The sequence below is a fragment of the Microcebus murinus genome, chromosome 8 (assembly GCF_040939455.1).
Source record: "Microcebus murinus isolate Inina chromosome 8, M.murinus_Inina_mat1.0, whole genome shotgun sequence".
Classification (NCBI taxonomy): domain Eukaryota; kingdom Metazoa; phylum Chordata; class Mammalia; order Primates; family Cheirogaleidae; genus Microcebus; species Microcebus murinus.
The window spans coordinates 45,335,114-45,355,974 of record NC_134111.1 but is presented as its reverse complement, the minus strand read 5'-3'; the positions used below and the strand labels follow the sequence as shown (position 1 = coordinate 45,355,974).

At 35.4% G+C, this 20,861-nt stretch overlaps 1 protein-coding gene across 2 annotated transcripts in view; it reads left to right on the top strand.

Annotated features, from left to right (window-relative positions):
• TTC21B (tetratricopeptide repeat domain 21B) overlaps window positions 1–20,594 on the top strand; it is a 74,438-nt gene extending 53,844 nt beyond the window's left edge. Inside the window, exons 20-26 of one of the 2 annotated variants that reach the window (XM_076005616.1) lie at window positions 4,947–5,097; window positions 5,291–5,452; window positions 7,460–7,655; window positions 11,904–12,128; window positions 15,615–15,735; window positions 17,851–17,918; window positions 19,482–20,594. In XM_076005616.1, coding sequence (XP_075861731.1) covers window positions 4,947–5,097; window positions 5,291–5,452; window positions 7,460–7,655; window positions 11,904–12,128; window positions 15,615–15,735; window positions 17,851–17,918; window positions 19,482–19,559 — 1,001 coding nt within the window. In that variant the 3' untranslated portion in view covers window positions 19,560–20,594. The remainder of the gene's footprint in view (window positions 1–4,946; window positions 5,098–5,290; window positions 5,453–7,459; window positions 7,656–11,903; window positions 12,129–15,614; window positions 15,736–17,850; window positions 17,919–19,481) is intronic. The other variant, XM_012761172.2, reaches the window with a different exon arrangement.
• The last annotated feature ends 267 nt before the right edge of the window (window positions 20,595–20,861 follow it).

Here is a 20,861-nt window from a genome sequence, read left to right as displayed (position 1 = left end):
CCTCCATCATGCAAAGTTCTTTCATTTGTCTCTGAGATGCTAGATTCGCTTGGTTATTCTTCTCCCCAGTTGCCTGTTGTTCCAGTCTCCTTTGTTAGAGCCTCTTCTCCTTATGACCTTTAAATATCAGGACCCTCCAGGCCTCAGTCCCCAGACTTCTCTTTTACACAGTCACCCCTTATGTGACTCTATCCAGATCCCTGGCTTTATATCCCATGTGTGGCTGATGTGTCTCAAACATTTATCTCCAGTTCTGACTTTTAGACACCTTTGCCTATTTGCATTCCCACTTAGATGTCTAGGAGGATGTCAAAGGTAATGTGTCCAAAATAGAACACTTGGTCTTTTCTTTCCCTCTAAATTTAGTCTACCTCCACTCCTTGTTTCAGTGCATGGCATCACTGCTCAGGCCTCAGACCTCACAGTTACCTTTGTCACATCTTTCTCTCATATATCATGGCCAGTCCATCAGCAAATCCTTGCTGGTGCTACCTTCACAGTATATCTAGAATTCCATCACTTTTTACCACTTGTACTATGACCACCCTGGCCTAAACTATCATCATCTTTCACATGGATTATTGCAACATCCTCGTAACTCATCTCTGTTTCCATTCTTTTCCTCCAGATTGTTTAGAAATGCTTTCATCTGAAAGTAGTGGAAATTCCCCAAAAATTATAGCCTAAAAGAGCATGGCTCTTAATTTCTTCTTCTGTAAAAGAAATCCAAAAGTAGACTATATAGGAATGGCATGGAGGTTCCAGAGTATCATCAGAAAACCTGAGCCCTTCTGTCTTTTTGTTCCATCGTCTCGCCTCGTGGTCCAAGACGACCACTGCAGTGCTAGGCTTTGATGTTCCAGGGCCTAGATGAGGGAGGTGAGTGTGGAGCGGGGATAAAGGGAATACCTCCCAGTGAGTCTTCTTTTTCTCTTTTAAAATCTCTTGCCAGAATCACCTCCATGACTGCAAAGGAAGGTGGGAAACGTTATCTTTTAGCTTAACAGAGTGCCACATGAAATAAAATCAGAATTCTGATAATAAAGAAGAAAGGGACAATTTCTAGAAACTAGGTAGGCACAGCCCAAACTTAGAGCCTTAAGCTTTTCAAGCCTTCCTGCTGTTTCCACTTCCTGGCATATGCACTTTCCAAATATTCATGTGGCTGTTGCTTCATTTTCATTCAGGTCTTTGCTCCACTGTGGCTTCTTCCTTAGAGTACCCTTTCTGAACTATCCTATATCAAATGACATTAGTTCCTGCTCTTCATCCTTTTATCCTGTGTTTTGTTTGTTTGGTTGGATTTTTGGCAGTTGATTTTTTTTAGTTTCTTTGTTTGTTTGCTTTTTGTATAGCCCTTGGGAAACAGCCACAAAACTATAAATCACAGAACAGAAGCATCAGGTGGCCAGAAGCCTTATCTTCACTGCTGTGTTCCCAGAATTTAGAACAGTATCTGGCCAAGTTAGTAGCAACAAACATTGGATGGAAAAAAGAGTGGGGAAAGAAAAGAAGGAAGAGAAGCAGGGAGGGAGGAGAGGGAAGAGGAAATGAGGAAAGGAAAGTGAGAACTGTTTGAACAACAGATAACTGTGTGTTACTTACCTGTTTTACTAAAAAGAGTAACTCACAGGTATAATCCTAGCATTTTGGGAAGCTGAGGTAGGAGAATCACTTGAGGCCGGGACAGGAGCTCAAGACCAGCCGGAGCAACATATCAAGACCCCATCTTTACAAAACATAGAAAAATTAGCTGGGCATGGTGGTGTGTTCCTATAGTCCCAGCTAGTTGGGAGACTGAGGCCAGGAGGATTGCTTGAGCCCAAGAATTTGAGGTTATAGTGAGCTGTGATGACACTACTGTACTCTAGCCCTTGCTACAGGGTGAGACCCTGTCTCAAAAGAAAAAAAAAAAAAAAAACAGTTTAAAATTGTAGGGGAAAGTCCTGGAACTGTATCAGTTCTAACCCCCCTAGTGCCTTCATCTCAGGGTGGTGCCATAGGCTGTCAGAACTGCCCGGTTAGAACCACATAGACACAGAGTTGGCTATACTTACAGCGGGCCAACTCAAGAACCAGATATGCTTTACATGTTACATTTACTAGTGCTTTTAATTTTAAAAAAATTAAATTTAGAGAACATCACTTTCCACTTACAAATAAAATGTCACCAGTTAGGGCAAAGATTGAAAGGAAAAAATGTGATCTGTTCTTATAATAGTAATAGCAACATTTTAATTTCTTTGTATTATTTTTATTAGTTTAAAAAAATTTTTTTTCACCTTTGGACACTATAGGCCATTTCATTAGTTTGTATGTGTCCATCTTACCTTTCCTACTCACTCTGGGTCCAGAATATCGGCCCCTCTCCCCACACGCAATGCGCAAACCTGCTCTTGTTTTCTGTGTCTTTTTTTTCCTGACATTTCTACCCTGAGTTCCAGATTCTGTTTTGTCCTGTCCTCTTTCTCTCAGCTACCATTTAAAGGTAATACACATAATATTTTCATCCTGTCTCAAGCTGTTCCCATTTCACAGCTTTCCCTTTTGAGACAATGATCTGAACTTGTTTCTTTCAAAAGCACAAACCTCTTCCATTGTGAACCTTTTTAAGCCATTCTTGGCAATATTGTCATACATTATATTTTTTATTATTTGATGAAGCCTTCATTTTTCATGTGAGTTTTGTCTCACCTAAGTTTCTATTATTTGGCACAAGCAATTTTTCTGAATAATAGTTAAATTGGCTTATCCAAAGGCTGTCTGCTTTGGACTGTTTATAAGCAAATATAAAATTAATAGTTTATAAATTCTGCATGTGGATCTTGTGTAATAATACCAAATGACATACAACCACACCTCCAAGTCTTTGTGTAGATTTTTTCCTTTTGCCTATAATGCACCTAATCTTCTTCTCTCTCTCTTTCCTAACACAGTCTAAAATATATCCACCTTGAGGGGGGAGAAAAAGCAAACCTGCATCCCTCTGCCATCAGCTACATTAGAAAATGTCTTATGTGATGCTGGTTACATGACCCAGCATCCACTGTAGTTTTCCTGGGACTGAGGGTTTCCCAGATGCAGGACTCCCCATGCTAAAAGAAAGTTTTGCCTGGCATGAGTTGGTAACCCTAATATTGGGTTACTTAGTCCATACCTCTTTATCACTTATAGTATTTTGCTAAATATATTATATACATATTTGTCTTCTCCATTATACTGCAAATTCCTCAAATTCAAGGATTATGTCATAATGATCTTATATTCTCTGCATCACACACAATGTAAGACACATATATAGTGCAAGGTAAATGTTTATTGGTTGAATGGATCAACGAGTGACTGAAATACCAAGTCATTTAAAAATATAAAACTTTAAGTAAACTTTATTGTCTATGTGATATTTTACATTTTTAATCTTGTGTCGTATGCCTTATTCCTAGTAGGACTTTACATACTGATCTCTTTTTTCAGAATTATTCTAAAACATATGCATCTACATTCAACGTGTGCATTATTGGTCATTCTCCGTAATATCTTATGGTATAGATTAAGGCCCTATTTAAGTTCATTTCAGAAATCTGTCCAAGTTGACTTAACCTAGCTAACTGAAAAATGTCCATTATTATGCGGCCATTAAAATCATGTCTTGGAAAACTATTGCATGACAACTGGAAAATATATACTGTATAACGTTGAATCCAAGTCAAAAGCCCCTTGTGACTCCAGTTTTGTATATATTGAAGTAAAGATTAATTTTGTGTAAATGTAAGCAAAAATATGTATTTGTTTACATTTAAGTATTTATAGATTGGTTTTCACTCATAAATCTAGGAAACAAAGCACACCAAAATGTGATAATCTGTAGGCCAGGTACAGTGGCTCACACATGTAATTCTAGCACTCTGGGAGGCCAAGGCAGGCAAATCGTTTGAGCTCAGGAGTTTGAGTAGCCTGAGCAAGAGTGAGACTCCCATCTCTACCAAAAAAAAAAAAAAAAAAGAGAAAAATTAGCCAGGCATGGTGGTGCGTGTTTGTAGTCCCAGCTACTTGGGAGGCTGAGGCAAGAGGATCGCTTGAGCCCAGGAGTTTGAGGTTGCTGTGAGCTAAGCTGACGCCACGGCACTCTAGCCCAGGCAATAGAGTGAGACTCTGTCTCAAAAAAAATAAATAAAAGACAAAATGTGTGGTAATCTCTAGAAGGAAATATGGACGATTATTTTCTTCTTTATATTTTTCTGTTTTTCCTTGCTTTTTATAGTGTCCATATATTACTTTTATAATCCTCAAAAATATTTATTAAATTATTCTCAAAGCTTAATATGTTAGTGGTAAGAGAGAACTGGACAGAATTGGGAGAAGGTGTTCTAGGAACCTACAGGAAATTATACCTGAAACCAAAGAGCCGAGTTAATTCTTTTTCCTTAGAAAAAAGTGAAATTAGATTAAAATACTGAGACTAATATGTTAAGATTATACTATGATAAGCTAGTGTCTATATGTTAGGTATATGCACATATTAGAGAAAGACGAATATAATTTTTATTGCCCACTTCAAACATTATTGTCAAAATGCACTATGCTCACCCTCTTCTAAGCTGCAGTAAGTGGAAAAGGGAGTCTTAGATCAGTGACCTGCCCTCTGCAATCAAGTTAGTTCTTCTAAATTACAGAGTTAGAGTCTAGATTACTTAGAGACTGTTTCTAGAACAATTGAACAATTGAAAAGTAACTTACAACAACTATATATTTTTCTAGATTTGCCTATGTAGAACCTTATCTCACTATGACTGGTGCAGCCTGGCCTATATCATTTAGTGATCATGCAGTTGGCCATTCCTTCACTCATATTTTGAAATAAATCATACTTTAATAAAATAGAATTATAACCTTCAAAGCAAAAGATATAAAGTGTTTCCCATATCTGAAATATTGTTTGTTTCTAGATAATTATATGACATTATCTCGTTTGATTGATCTCCTAAGAAGATGTGGAAAACTTGAGGATGTTCCAAGATTTTTCTTAATGGCTGAGAAATGTAACCCCAGAGCAAAATTGGAGCCAGGATTTCAATACTGTAAAGGACTATATCTTTGGTAATTCTACTGGCAAATAAATCCTATATAATAGTTTTTTTTCTCATTGGAGATCAAATAGAATAATCTGGTCTTTGTAGTCAAAAATATCTACGCATTAAAATATGTTAATAGTTTTATTTACCAAACATTATAAAGTAGTATAAATTTTGTAGTCAGTGATTAAAATAATTTTTTTAAAACATCTAACAAGGTATACTGGAGAACCAAATGATGCCCTTCGACATTTCAATAAAGCTCGGAAAGATAGTGACTGGGGCCAAAATGCCCTTTACAATATGATAGAAATCTGTTTGAATCCAGATAACGAAACCATTGGAGGTGAAGTATTTGAAAACCTGGATGGAGACCTAGGGTGAGTACTGTTTGACACATTGTCCTTTTTTTTGAAAATACTTCTTAGTGGTAATAAGCAGGGATACTTTACAAAAGACAACTCAATTCTAGGATAGCAGTAATGAAAAGTCAGTTGTATAAATCTTAACTAAAATAACTATTTTCTGAAACAGATATGAAATGGTGTTAAGAGGCCTCCTAAATCAGAAAAGACATGTTACGAAGTCACTCCCCTAATTACTCGTTGAAAGTAAGATAAATTGTAGAAGGTGACAACTATGGCAAAAATCGTCCACATAATGATAGGTAACTGCTTAACAATTAGTAGTTACCTATCAAACCCTGTGCTCTATTCTTTATATTCATGATCTCATTTGTTTTCTACAACAGTATTACAAAATAAGCTGAGTCAACTGGTCTAATGGGATAGTTAGTAATGATGGAGTCAAGATTTGGACTGAGTTCTACCTGACCTCAAAGTTCCTGCTAGTCAGTGTGGTAGACTGCGAGCAAATGGTTATTTCTGTAATATCAGCCTGCATTTGTTGCTTGTCCTCTCCTCAGAATTGGGCAAGGCATGGTGGGGCGTGTATAAAGATGTAAAGGGCATATAAGAGGTAGTTTCTCCTTTCAGGAGCATGTAATTTACCTAGGAAGCAAGACAATACCTGAAACTGTTCAAGCTGCAACAGAACAGGAATGGATACTGAGTATTGTAGGTGTTCATAGGAATCATAGCAATGCATAATGTGTAGTACTCAGGGGAAGATGCATGGACAAGTGGGAAAAATTAGAACTAGATTGCTGAGAGGTTTCAATGACAGATTTTAAGGCTAGGGTTACAGAGACCACTGAAAGTTTTAGAGCAGGGAAGTGGCATGTATATTTTATGTTTATTTTAGAACGTTTGAGGTAACATACTATTATGGAACTATATAGGCCATCTAAGTGGAAGTCTTCTGTAATCACTTCAAAATACTAAACTAGAATTCAGAAGGGAGGTCACAGCTAGAGATACAGATTTGAGAGATGTCTGCATAGCGTTGATAGTTGGAACTCCATCAATGGCCTCTTTGCAAGTAGAATGTAGTAACAGAAGTCTAAGAACTAAATTTTGGACATGGTAACATTTAAGCGGTCTGGAGGAGGAAGAAAGATAAGAAAAGGACAATTAATGTGGTAGAAAAAGAACCAAAACTGTGCGGTGTTACAGAAGTCAAAGGAGAGGAACTTTGAAGAAGGTAGCCAAGAGTGTGAAATGTTTTAGGGAAGGTAAAAGTGTAAGGCCTGAGAAAAAGACCAATGACTTTAGTGACTGGACTTTGAGAGTTTCATCTCTTTTTATTAAAATATTAATTGATTTATATATGCGTATGTATAAAAAATGTGAAAATTACTGTTAATTATTAAAATTGCACTTGAAATTGCACTTACATTTTGATATATATAATTTCTTTTCTGAGAATCTAATAGGCTACATGGTGAGGAAGGTAGAGTAGATCTATATGTCTGACAAACTTAAGATTCAAATCCCAAGTTTACCATTTATTAGCTGTGTGACCTTTGGCAAATTACTGGAGTTTGAACCTCAGTTTTCCCATGCATAAAGTGGGTTCAGAGTAGATAGAATGAGATTATGAAGTGCTTGACACTTCCTCCTCCTCCTTTTCTTTCCTTTTGCTTTATGACAGATACATCATTTGATAATTTTATAATTTTACTTGTATTCTAGTTTTATATTGGCTGAAATGAACACATTACCAAATGTAGGTATTGTCTGATTTTTTTACTTCATTGTAAAGTGAATTAATGTCTAATGGTATATTGAGGCTACATTATTTTGTTTAAAAATGCATTGTAACTGTGCTTTCTTTGTATTAGAAGAGAATGAGTGACATTCTTCACAAAGGATTACTTTTAAATGAGTAACAAAAAGAGAAACTGGTGTACTCTAAACCTTTGATTCCAATCTCAGTGAATTGTATCATGAGTAATAAACATGTGATTTATTTTTAATCGTATACAGTAATTCATCTGAGAAGCAAGAGTCAGTCCAATTAGCAGTGAGAACAGCAGAAAAACTCCTTAAAGAACTAAAACCTCAGACCACGCAGGGTCATACACAGCTTCGCATAATGGAAAACTGTTGCCTAATGGCTACCAAACAGAAATCTAATGTCGAGCAAGCATTAAATACCTTCACCGAAATAGCAACATCTGAGGTTAGTAGAGTTTCTTTTTTAACTTCATGTTATCTTTCTTAGATAGTACAGAAATATATATTTGATTAGTTGTTCATTTTCTAAAAATTAACTTAATTACTTACTCTTATTAAAAATCATTGTATAGTTTGATGTAATTTTACACAGTGTTCCTTTGTTTCCAGAAGAGACACTTACTTTTTGAAATGTTGTCAATATATTTATTGCTACTAAATTCTAGGGAAAGGGAATTAGTTAAAAGTGGCTAAGTTAATTCTCAAGGAAATGGCTTTATCTCCTGGATAATTTTTGTGTTGTGGATATAGCCTAGATTAATTTACTAAGTGAAAATAAACACCTGGGCTGCCTTGATATCTCACCTTTTCACATATGTGAATGTGGAATTTTTCCAGCTCTAGGGCTAAATGAGATCCATACTGACAACTTAAAATTTGATCATGCAAATAATGATACTGTTCTTTATTAATAGTAACAATGAAATAACCTCCTACAATCTTTTTATTATTATTATTTTAGTAGTAGTATTCCTATAAAATCAAAGGCTTTCTTCCGTTTTCACTCCACTCAGATCTACTTCCTTTCTCACTCTCTGGGTGTTCTGCTTTTCTTCCCTAACACAGTGTTGTATTTCTTTAATTAATTGATATTAAAAAAGAATTTCTAGATACCCTCCATATCAGCAGTTGGTAAAAGCTAGTTCTAAGCCTGCTTATTGGATTTCATGATTGTTCTTCCACTTAACAAAGCTGTAGGCCAGCAGTCCCCAACCTTTTTGATACCAGAGACCAGTTTCATGGAAGACAGTTTTTCCATGGACTGGTGGGGTAGGCTGGGGTGGAGAATGGTTTCAGGATGATTCAAGCACATTATGTTTATTGTGTACTTTTTTTCCTATTATTACATCATAATATATAATGAAATAATTTTATAAATCTCTCTGCCAACGATAATCTGTATTTGCAGCTGCTCCCCAGCTCTAGCATCATGCCTCAACTGCACCTCAGATCATCGGGCATTAGATTCTCATAAGGAGCGCACAGCCTAGATCCCTCCCAGGCTCAGTTTACAGCAGGGTTCACGCTCCTAGGAGAATCTAATGCCGCCGCTGATCTGACAGGAGGCGGAGCTCAGGTGTTGATGTGAGCGATGGAGAGCAGCTGTAAATACAGATGAAGCCCTCTAGCCTGACACTCACCTCCTGCTGTGTGGCCCAGTTCCTAACAGGCCACGGACCAGCATGGGTCCACAGCCTGGAGGTTTAGGACTACAGCTATGGGCCACTGAAAACTCATACTTTTGTGTTCTCAGAAGACATACAGAATTTTGCTGTGTTTTGTTGTGGTTCAGAGGTCACAGTGGTAGCTATAAACTACCCCCAAACCTCTAAAGAATTCCCTTTCTTCCCACCTGCCAGGACCCGCGAGGAGACTCAGATGTCAGGGGTTTGGGTGCAAGTATCCTAGATAGCAGCTTTATTACCACGGTAAGCCACGCAGGGAACAAAACAGCAAGGTAGTGTCAGCAGCAGTCACCTCCTGGAGCAGAGCCTTTCTGCAGACCTTGAAGTAATGCTCTCGGGGGTCATGCTCTGCTGAATTGTCTTGTGCCGCAGATGGATGACAGCTGCTGAATGCAGGGAGCGCAGAAGTAGGACAATCATGTAAGTCTAAGAAAATCTCTAAGAACATGAGGGAGTACAATCGCAAGTGAGGTGTCATAGCTAATGAATGTTCTGAAGTGGTATTCTGTCACATAACAATGAAAGAGCTTATTTTGAGTAAATCCATTATTCCTACCATGAAGTTTAAGGGAGAGGAAAGCCAAAAGCAGTGAATGACATTACAGCTATTTCCTAGAAAGACTATGCCAGTTTTCTGTGTTGATAAGACTGCACTGTTTTTTTTTTCAATCATCCTTACATATGTGGTTAGTAATATAGTATCTTCAAGTCTGTTTACTAACCATATTATTCAAATGATACTTATGTATGAGCTAAATTTTCATAACCATCAAATTTTATTTTCTTTTAACTCATGGGCCACATATATTCAATATAATGAATATTTATTAAGCAGCCAGTGTGTGCTAAGCATAGTGGAAATCACAAAGATAAATAATGTATGGTCTCTTTTTTCAAGTTTCATATAGTCTACAGAAGATGAGACAAGCATAGTGACTGACATGACTGTAATACAAGGCGAAATGTATTATATTCTGTCCTAGAATTGCAAATGTTATAAAAATACTGTAGGAAACAATATAAGGAGAGTTGGGAGGCTCTTTTATAAAAGAGGTATGATTTAAGAACCAAGTATGCTTTGAAGAACCAAGATAAATTGCATTTTCACAGGCAGAAATGAAGAAAGTGTGTTCTACATCAAAGTCAGTGTGCAAAGTCAGAGGGCAGAAAAGCATAGCACATATTCACAACCCTGTGTGTCATTCAGAGGGATTGAAAAGAGGTACATGGCAAGAGGTCATGGAGGAAATGGTGGAAGATACATTAAGCCCAAACTAAAGTGTTGGTTTCGTCACATTACCTTGAACTGTAAGAGTATGTTGTTTATAATAGAGCTGTGCTGTCCACACCTGCATCTTGTCCTTTGTGATCTAAAGTTCTTGCAGTTTAGAGTGGCTGAGAGTGAGAAAGAGAAGCTGGCTGAAGGTCTTGGGATGTCTGCACCAGAAAAAAGACAGCCTGATCTAATGCAGGGGTTAGTACTCAGGTTTGCAGTTTTAAAAACTATTCTTCAGTTCACTCAAGAGTGATCAAGATTTGAAGAACTGATTCATTTTAATAGAACACAGACTCAAGGTGTGGTTTTAAAATCAGAGAACTTAATTTTAAAGGTGTAGTATGAGACCTTTTCACAGGACCCTTCTCTTCTTGGGCTGTCCTAGGACCTGGCTGACCTCGATTTTCTGTCCTCTCCAAGCCCACCTGGGGTAGGAGGTGACAGTGAGGATGAGGCTCAATAATTGATAACATCCCACATATGTCTTCAAAATCTATTACCAACTGGTTCAATTTGGCACTCAAATGAAACAGTTTTGCCATTCCTTACCCAGAGAAACAAATTACATATTGGAAGTTTATTGATAGACATAGAACTGGAGCCAAAGAAGTTTTTATTAAAGTCCTAAAAGCCATTTTCATCAAGCCCTAATGAATTGCCCTTCTGTATTACAGAGTTATTTCTGACTTAACTATGATCACTGTTGGACCTTGAACATTTTACCAATCTGCTCTCCTTTTGCAGTATTCCTTATTACTTACCCAAATTTTCTATCTTATAGTGCACCTTTATTATAGTCACCATATTACAATTTCTAAGTCACATTTCCTCACTCTTTATATGTATTTTAAGCTGAGGACTGCCTCTTTATAAATGTATCATAATCTCTCTGCTGAAATTTCAGAAGCACCCTAGCTTAATCAGGGATATACACATTATTGCTTATGTAAGTTAATTTTCTGAATAGATCGCTAATGACATCCATCTTATACCAGTTGTTATTAACCTGTTTGTTTCACACAGTGACATTTTCTGTCTTTGAACTCTATCTAAAAGAGTGTCATGCTTTGTAGACCTTTTCAGGGAACTGCAGACTCTGAATCTAAAAAGATATTTTAAAGCATGCGTTTATTTTATGTAATTTGCAAGTGATTAATTAATTCTATGTCTTGTTTATAACATATTATTGTTCATACTTTATTGGGAGAAGAGGTTTTTGAAAAAAATGAGGAGGGAGGAAAAAAGAGCAATAGGAGTTAGTATGGATAAGGATTGTCATTTGCAGATAAATCACTGTTCTATTCCTCTTTGACAGGTGAAAGGACGAAGGAGCCAAATGTTAAATCTGAAATACACACTGCTCAATAAGGATTTTACTGAAAAAGAATTTTATTTCTGTTTCTATACAAACCTAATATATGGCTGTTTCAATCCCATTGAAGATGGAGTCCCACTAATTATTGGAATTGTGTAGTTAGGGCATCTAAATAGTTGCCATTATCTTGAATTATCTTGACCACGCTGTGCCTGATCAAGTTTCTTCATGGTAGCTTGAGGTCACTTGATGTGTTAAATAATGGGTATAATCAGAGTTGTCAGTAGTGGAGCTAGAAAGAGAATCCACTGACTAGTTCTTATATGATGTAGCATTTTCTACTTTCCAAGTTTTTCTCTTAAACAGAAGACATTTATATTTGTGTATCTAGTGGTCTAAAGTTTCATTTTCTTACAGAAGGATCATATCCCAGCACTCTTGGGAATGGCAACGGCGTATATGATCTTGAAACAGACTCCAAGAGCCAGAAACCAGCTGAAGCGAATTGCAAAAATGAATTGGAATCCTATTGATGCTGAGGAGTTTGAGAAGAGTTGGCTGCTACTTGCTGATATTTATATTCAATCAGCAAAATATGACATGGCAGAAGAGCTGTTAAAACGGTGCCTACGTCATAATAGAGTAAGTGAAGAGGAAAAAATTGTTAACTTTTGGTACATAAGCTTTCTATAATAGGTATTATAGGGTGTTGGTCCATTTGAAAGCATTCCTGTGTGTTTTTTGAAAATTAAATGTTTATTCTTACCACAATCAGGAAAGAAACATTAACAATAAGTAAGAAAGACATTTGCCTCTGAAAGGAAAAGAGAGAGATTTATGCAGTTTCAAGTTTCAGCTGTAGTGATGCCCTACTTAGTGGAACATGCTTTTGGAATGTCAAGCATTTGCCTGTGATTATCCATCTCATCCCAGATCTAATGAAAATTGCAGAACAACATTAATTGCGGACGTCTGTCCCTCCTATTAAGAAATACTCTTGATGAATTTACTGCAGCTGCATGTCATTTCCACATTATTAAAATCCACTATGCATAATATATTTTGTGAGGGAAAGTCTTTTCAGCTTTTAATTTGATTTGTTTAATAAAAAGTCCTTCCTTTTCTTTAGACATAAAATTGAAAATCTTAAAGTCTTTAGCGTTTAAGGCGTTTTACTAATATTTTGGTGCTTAATCACCAAAAAAAGATGTTTTATTATGACAGTTTTTTTAAAGTTAAGATTTGCATTACATTTTGTTGAGAAATAATTGCACTCAACCTTGAAACTTTACAATATATATCTTCACAGATTCATATCAATTACTTCAAAATCTTAGTCACAGTAAATCTGTTTTATTCTCATTGAGCAAATTAGATTACAAATGGATCATTTGTTTTTCAAAGAAGAGTTATGATTATCTAGTACTATTAAGATGCTTTCTTAGGAACTAAGAAACCTAAAAGATCCAGCCATTTATCAATTTATAGACTATTCTAAATGATCAGTTACATCAATTTTAAGTTAAATTGGCCTTGAAAAACAGAGAATACTCATTAATAGGCTTTGAAAATCTAAATTGCTGAACAGTTGACCCTTATATGTCTAGTCTAGGATTAACCAAGATTGCATGAGAATTAAGGTTTTGATGCACACAGAATTTCAGTGTGCCAGAATGCTGACAGCAATACATTGCATGGTGGAACATGATTGCTACTTTAGAGACTTTGTTCAGTCCTGCTGGTTAGACATGTTGATATTGGAACCATGAGATTCAGTAAGCTTCAGAACCTTGAATTATTCAATCAAAAAAAGGGGAACCATCCAGATCTGGGACAGGAAATGTACAAGATGACACTAGACTGTCTTGTCATACTGGATGACCAAGAAACCATCAAAGATGATTAGAGTTGTGTCAGGGTCTTAGAACCCAACTTTGAGACACTCCCAGGAGCCAAAGTTGGGACTCTTAAGTATCAATAATACTGGCAACTACAGTGGATTGAAACACATCAAATCTGTTTAAATCTATGACTTCACAAAGATCCAAAAAAGAAAAAAAAAAACAAAAAACTAATTGGTCACCACTGCAGTATGCTAATGAACTGACTTGTTATTTCTAAAGTTGGCAATTTAGGGAAAGAGTTAAGCATTTATCCTGCCTTTTCTATATAAAATATACTATTAGGTAACCAAACAGTAGATAAGGGCACGTTTCTCATTATAGACATTTTTCAGCTGATAAATGAAGAAAGACTGATAGAATATCACCATTTCTCAACCTTAATAAATTTATGTATGGGTATGACACCACAAAAAGAGGGAAAATGAGACATTCTGTGTTTCCTGATGGAAGAACATACCTTCTGTGAGAAGACCAAGGCTGGGGTGAGACAAGTGAAACATGTAGTCATCAAGATAAATAATAATTTAATGAAATATTTTTTAAATCAAAAGAAATTTTAAAAATGTTAAATAGACAGGGTCTAACTGTGTCATGCCAAGCTATTTTGTACCCTGAATCAAAAGGGAAAATGTTGTCTTTTTATTCATATTTTTATGTTTTTTAAATGGTTAATGGTTTTAATAAAAATATTATAAAATTTTTTCCCATTAAAGTAAGAGAGTAAAATTATAAGAAATTTGATATAGGTATAAATAAAATATTCAATCTTAAAATAATGTTGTGTTTTAACATACCTACTTTTCAATTTCAATGTTTTCAAACTAATATTCTAGAAAAAAAAAGTTATAATTAAAAAATACATTAGGCCGGGCGTGGTGGCTCACGCCTGTAATCCTAGCACTCTGGGAGGCTGAGGCGGGCGGATTGCTCAAGGTCAGGAGTTCGAAACCAGCCTGAGCAAGAGCAAGACCCCGTCTCTACTATAAATAGAAAGAAATTAATTGGCCAACTAATATATATAGAAAATTAGCCGGGCATGGTGGCGCATGCCTGTAGTCCCAGCTACTCGGGAGGCTGAGGCAGAAGGATTGCTTGAGCCCAGGAGTTTGAGGTTGCTGTGAGCTAGGCTGATGCCACGGCACTCACTCTAGCCTGGTCAACAAGCGAGACTCTGTCTCAAAAAAAAAAAAAAAAAAAAAAAAAAAATACATTAAAACCTGCATCCAGGATTATGCATTTTTCCTTTTGCCTCAAGCTTCAATGTGGCTCATCAGGACACTGATCAATTAAGCAGATCCACTCTTCTTCCCTCAAATCAAAATCAAATCCAAACCTCTAGATCTAATTACAATTTGGGGGAAATATCAGCAACATAGGAATATATAAACCCCAGAAGGATGCAATCAACTGAACTGGGTTTTGAGAAACTCTAGGATATTCTTGTTTCTACTACATTTAATTTCAAGAAAAAAGACAGCCAGAGCAGAAACCTTTTAGATTAAAAGAGACTTGGAGGGCATTTCAACCAGGCACAATGTGTGGGCCTTATTTGGATCTTCATTCTAACAAACTACAGATAGAGTGAGTGAGAGACAATTTGAAATTCAAATAATGACAGGATATTTGTTGCTATTAAGGAATGGTTACATTTTAGGTGTGATAAAGTGTGGTTATATTTAAACAAAGCCTGTCTTTTAGAAATGCATATTAACATATTTATGGATGAAATGATACCATATCTGAGGATTGTTTTCTATTAATACAGAAGGACAAGTAAATGGAGTAGAGGTAAAACAGTATTAGTCATGAGTTAATTGTTGAAGATAAGCTATGGGTTCATGGAATTGATTATACTCCTATTTCTGTATTTGTGTATGTTAAAATTATTCACAATAAATAGTGTACATGTGTATGTGTACAATATACATATGGCCTGATGTGTATTTCTGAAGTAATTTCTGATGTAAGGAAATATTTACATATTTACAGTATTTCTGATGTAAAGAAATAAAACCTGAGTCTGTAGATTTGGGATACAGACTTGGCATCAGAATCATTTATTAAGTTCTATAAATAATTTGATGGCATCACTAAAGTGGGAAACCATTGTTTTATGTGCCATTTGAATGGGTTAATATGATTGACCTCTAGAGTCATAAACATCCCATAAAACCTTAGTAGTATCAAGTGCAGTCTGTTGATACATCTTCGTTTTTTTTTTCAGTCTTGCTGCAAAGCTTATGAATATATGGGATACATTATGGAAAAAGAGCAAGCATATACAGATGCTGCCCTAAACTATGAGATGGCATGGAAACATGGCAATCAGACGAATCCAGCAGTTGGTGAGTTTAGCAAATGAGACTCGTTAAGTGTTCAGAGGAAAATTGTATTTTATTTGTAAATCTTCATTTAAACACATTTGATTTTTTTAAGAACAAAATATACATTAAGAGCCAAAATAATTTTATATTCATAATAAATTATTAGGTACTAATAGTTAAGTATAATTTCCTGAGGTCCACACTTGTCCTCAGTCGCCTTAGAGGACATCCAGTCTAATTCTGCCCTTTTCTCTCCCTTTATGCTCTGCTATTTCAAAAATGGTAAGTTAGGAACACATTGCATTAAATCAAGTTGCCCAGGTACTAATGTATATTGTGGCAGATGTCACAGAGAGGCCATGTTTCCCACAATTATTTGACCATGAGACATTTCTTTTTCTCCTGAGCATTCAGAAATATCATCTAATTCTAATGTTTTATAGACTGTTAGTTTGTGTATCTAAGCATAGAAAAATGTACATTAAAAATACAGTATTATAATCTTATGATACCACCATCGTATATGTGGTCTGTTGACTGAAGCATCATTATGTGGTGCATGATTGTATATAAAATATTGCAGGGGCCGGGTGCAATGGCTCACGCCTGTAATCCTAGCACTCTGGGAGGCCGAGGTGGGCGGATTGCTCGAGGTCAGGAGTTCAAAACCAGCCTGAGCAAGAGCGAGACCCCATCTCTACTATAAATAGAAAGAGATTAATTGGCCAACTAATATATATAGAAAAAATTAGCCGGGCATGGTGGCGCATGCCTATGGTCCCAGCTATTCGGGAGGCTGAGGCAGCAGGATTGCTTGAGCCCAGGAGTTTGAGGTTGCTGTGAGCTAGGCTGACGCCACAGCACTCACTCTAGCCAGGGCAACAAAGCAAGACTATGTCTCAAAAAAAAGAAAAAAAAATTGCGAATTCTATATAGTTGCTATTTCTTATGTTTTACTATGATCTGATTATATTAGTAATTCTTTTCAAGTATTTGTTTGACATCACTATGTACCCCATGAATATACACAATTATTATTTATCAATTGAAGAAAAAATTTTAAAAAATTTAAAAATTTGTTTTGGTATTTTTGTTAGAGCCCAAGAATAGCACTCGTATTTCCTTATTTTGTATTTCTGAAAGGTAAAATGAAATATTTAATATGAGATATTAATTTACATTGTGTTATGTCTTGTTTACTGAGTACACAGCTACTATTACTTTTCGTGTCTCTTTAGTGTTCTCATGTTTATAGCATTCTACAGGAAAACAATAATCATTCATGAATGTCTTACAACATTCTAATTGTCAGTAATTGAAGTGTGACATTTCAATATCAGTAACTGTGACGATTCTTACTGGTCATTGCTGTGGAACATGTGACGACTAATCCACCTTCCTCTGTGTTGCTGTCCTATGTGCTGTGACTTCTCACCATGCATTCCGAATTAATTCAGTGTCTTATGTGTCCAACCGCTGGCCTTGGCTCATACTGCTCCCTCTGCCTGAAAGTATCCGTGATTCCCACCCAGGCCTAGTTTGTGCCTCATTCTTCAGATTTCAGACATCTGATACCCTCTTCATCCCTAATCAGTTTCTTTATTATAACTCACTCAGCTTGGATCTTTCTTCTATAGCATTTATCTCAGTTGTGAAATTATTCTTTTATTCAAGTGATTATTAAACAATGTACTCTTTCTCCTAATACAGTGTAAATCTGATGACTGTAGGAATCACTTTGCCAGATGTGTTAACTGCTAAATAAATCTATACCGTATAAATGGATAGCTGCATTGTCATTTACTGCCCTGTGATGAGTTTTTACTATAACCTGAAATAAGTGAGACTTTCCTAGTAAGTTCCAGAAACCACATTTGTGGAGTGGCAGTCTTCTAACCAATGGTACATTCATTGTGGTCCTTTTTTCCAGCCCCATTTTTTTTTTCTACTTGCTCTTCTTTCATGTCACTTGCTTTCCATTATCACATCACTTCTCTCTACGGCAGTTCAGTCTCCAGCCTTCTTTATGAGTTGTCTGGTGAGTAAGCAAACAAAGGAAGAGGCAAGAAAAAGTAATTGTAGCAATGTGCTTTATAAATAGTACTATATCATTATGAGATTTTTTTTTCTTAACAGGATACAAACTGGCATTTAATTATTTAAAAGCAAAAAAATATGTGGATGCAATTGACGTATGTCACCAGGTAAACACTTAAATTTAGATTTCTTAAAATTTTTCAGATGTACAATTTCCTACTTTAAGAATCTGAAGATGTGAATAGAAGTAGAGGATATAGTATATTAATTAAATGACTTATCAAATATATTCCAGGCAGATTATCAGTGTTCAAAATTTAGAAAATAATAAAGCTTACCTAAATCAAATGTGTTTTTACTTTAAGGTCAACAGTAAAATGTTTATGTCAACTTAAAGACTAGTGGGAGAAACATATTAAATAAAACTTAATCTTCAAGTTAGATATTTGAAGATAGTGTAGATTCTCCAGATAATTACCCTGAATAGAAGTTCTTGTGAATGTGTCTAAGTCTGGCTACTAGCAAATTCAGATTGATAAATTAGAGATAAAAGGGATTCTGTAATTTAAAAGTCATTTAATTACATTCTGTAATTTATCCCCTACTAAATGATCCCCAACTAAAATGACAAATATTTAAACTGCAGTTTTAGAATTTGTAGTTTCTTTCTATATACATTGTCCCATTGATATTCCATTTAAGGCATTATGTTAAACATTGTAGAGAGCTCCAGCTAGCTCCAGGAGCTTCCAGCTTAGAAAAGAATTCTGCAATCCCTCTTATCCCAGAAAGTTATATGTCAGCATCATTATGGTAAATACTTGTCCTCAATAGTTGCTATTGATTACTGAGCTTCTCTGTAAAGCAAGTATTTCTCATTAAGGTTAAGGTTCTACATTAATGTAAGATAATACTTTAGAATCATTTGTGTAGGTTTTTGTTTTTTGCTCTGTTTTTTTAATATCTTCCCACTCCTACACTCAGTAGACTTGGAAATGTATATGTCTCAAAATCATTTCAGATAAATCTTATGTGTGTTCCTGGTTAAAATCACTTTCTAAAGGTTTATTAAATATTCTGAATGAATAGCTGAATAACAAAAATATTTTAAAATTGATACATAATTGTTTTCTATAACTCATCTATTAAGGAAGCAGTTATAATTGGTATATTTTCCACATGTGTTATTCATATTCTCCTGTTCTCATCAAATTAACTATTAATATAAATGAGTTATCAAGTTACATTTAAGATGTCATATTTAGGCTGGGCGTGGTGGCTTATGCCTGTAATCCTAGCACTCTGGAAGGCCAAGGCTGGAGGATCATTCAAGGTCAGGAGTTTGAAACCAGCCTGAGCAAAAGCAAGACCCCCGTCTCTACTAAAAAGAGAAAGAAATTAGCCAGACAACTAAAAATATATGGAAAAAATTAGCCAGGCATAGCGGCACATGCCTGTAGTCCCAGCAACTCGGGAGGCTGAGGCAGTAGGATTGCTTGAGCCCAGGAGTTTGAGGTTGCTGTGAGCTAGGCACCCTAGCCCGGGCAACAGAGCCAGACTCTGTCTCAAAAAAAAAAAAAAAAAGATGTCATATTTTTAAAATGTTATAATTTTTCTAGTATTAGTACAAAGAAATCTCAACTATAATTCTCATTTCTAGTAAGTTTTGTAGCTCCCTCGTTCTCAGTAATTAATTACAAGTTCTTACAGGTTTTTTGTTTGTTTCGCAGGTTCTTGAAGCACATCCATCTTACCCCAAAATCAGAAAAGATATACTTGATAAGGCCCGCACATCTTTAAGACCTTGAAAATAATTTTAACTGTGTTGGTTAAGTGAGAAATGAAAGGCATCTAACTTTTGAGTTCTTCCAGTTCAAAATAGGTTTGAGCTGATGCTTTGTTACAGAAGATACTTCCTTTCTCCAGCAGAGGCTGCTGCTGTACATAAACAGAAGTGCTCCATCAAATCCGTGCTTTCTAATAGAGAAGTTGAATGAGAGCTGATCTGTTTGACTCTCTTGATTAGGTACAGATTTGATGGCTCTGTGGTTAATACTATAATCCTTTTCCATAAGGAATATTTTGTTAAAATCTAGGTAATTAAATATCCTGTATCTTTTCTAAAGAGTATTAGTTGTTTATTTTAGGAAATACATTTAAAATGTATTGTTCTCTGTTAAATTTTTTTTTGTTATATTCTATGTTGTTTCGAAGATTTGAGTAAACCTCCTTGTAAATAATTTATAAAAAAGACAATATATACTTTAAATATATATTTTAATAAAAGATTTTATAAATATATGGTTTATATTCCTTTTGGAACTAAGAAGACATTATAAGTTTGGCAAAATCGGAGTAAGCTCCCCATGTAGTCTTCTGTGTTAACAGGTAGTACTATATTGTAGAAAATGTGACTTTCTTAGTAAAATCTTCTTTATTAAAATATAAAGAGTGAGTTTCCATTCCCTCTGTTGAGTTCATTCTTCCTGCTTCCAATGCTAATGTGATCTTAAGAAATAAGGAGGAACTGAAATCAGGTTAAATAGATAAACCCTTATAACAATATTAACCCTAGCCCAGATGACTCGGTCTTTGGTGTAATTTCAGACACTGTAACATCTGGTGGAGAAGGGTGACAAAATACTTCTGGTCAGCAGGAAGTCACAGTGCACACCATGTGAAAGCAACTGTTTGCCCAACTATGCCTAACTGCACCCTGGCACAGCATTGCCCACCCTTAATAAGCTTAGCATTATTTTTTTTTATTTTTTTAATTCTCATGTACATCTTTTTCACTTGTCTTTAAAAATACGGTAAATGCAATCTTCAATTTTATTTGCATTTGTAATGAACACAGGGTGTTTTTAAAAGTCATTTACTGCTTTTCTTTGAATGTCACTTTTTTTATTGTGAGCTACATTTTTTTTCTGATCACTTCTCCTATTTTTCAAAATTCCTTTTAATTTCAATTATATGTTATAAAATTCCAATCATTCCTCTTTTTCGCCTATCTTTTATTTATGGCACTACATAAAAATGTTTAATAATCACATTTATAAAACATTTCATATCTGTTAAAATAGTTTCACATGTCTTAGTACATTTTATCT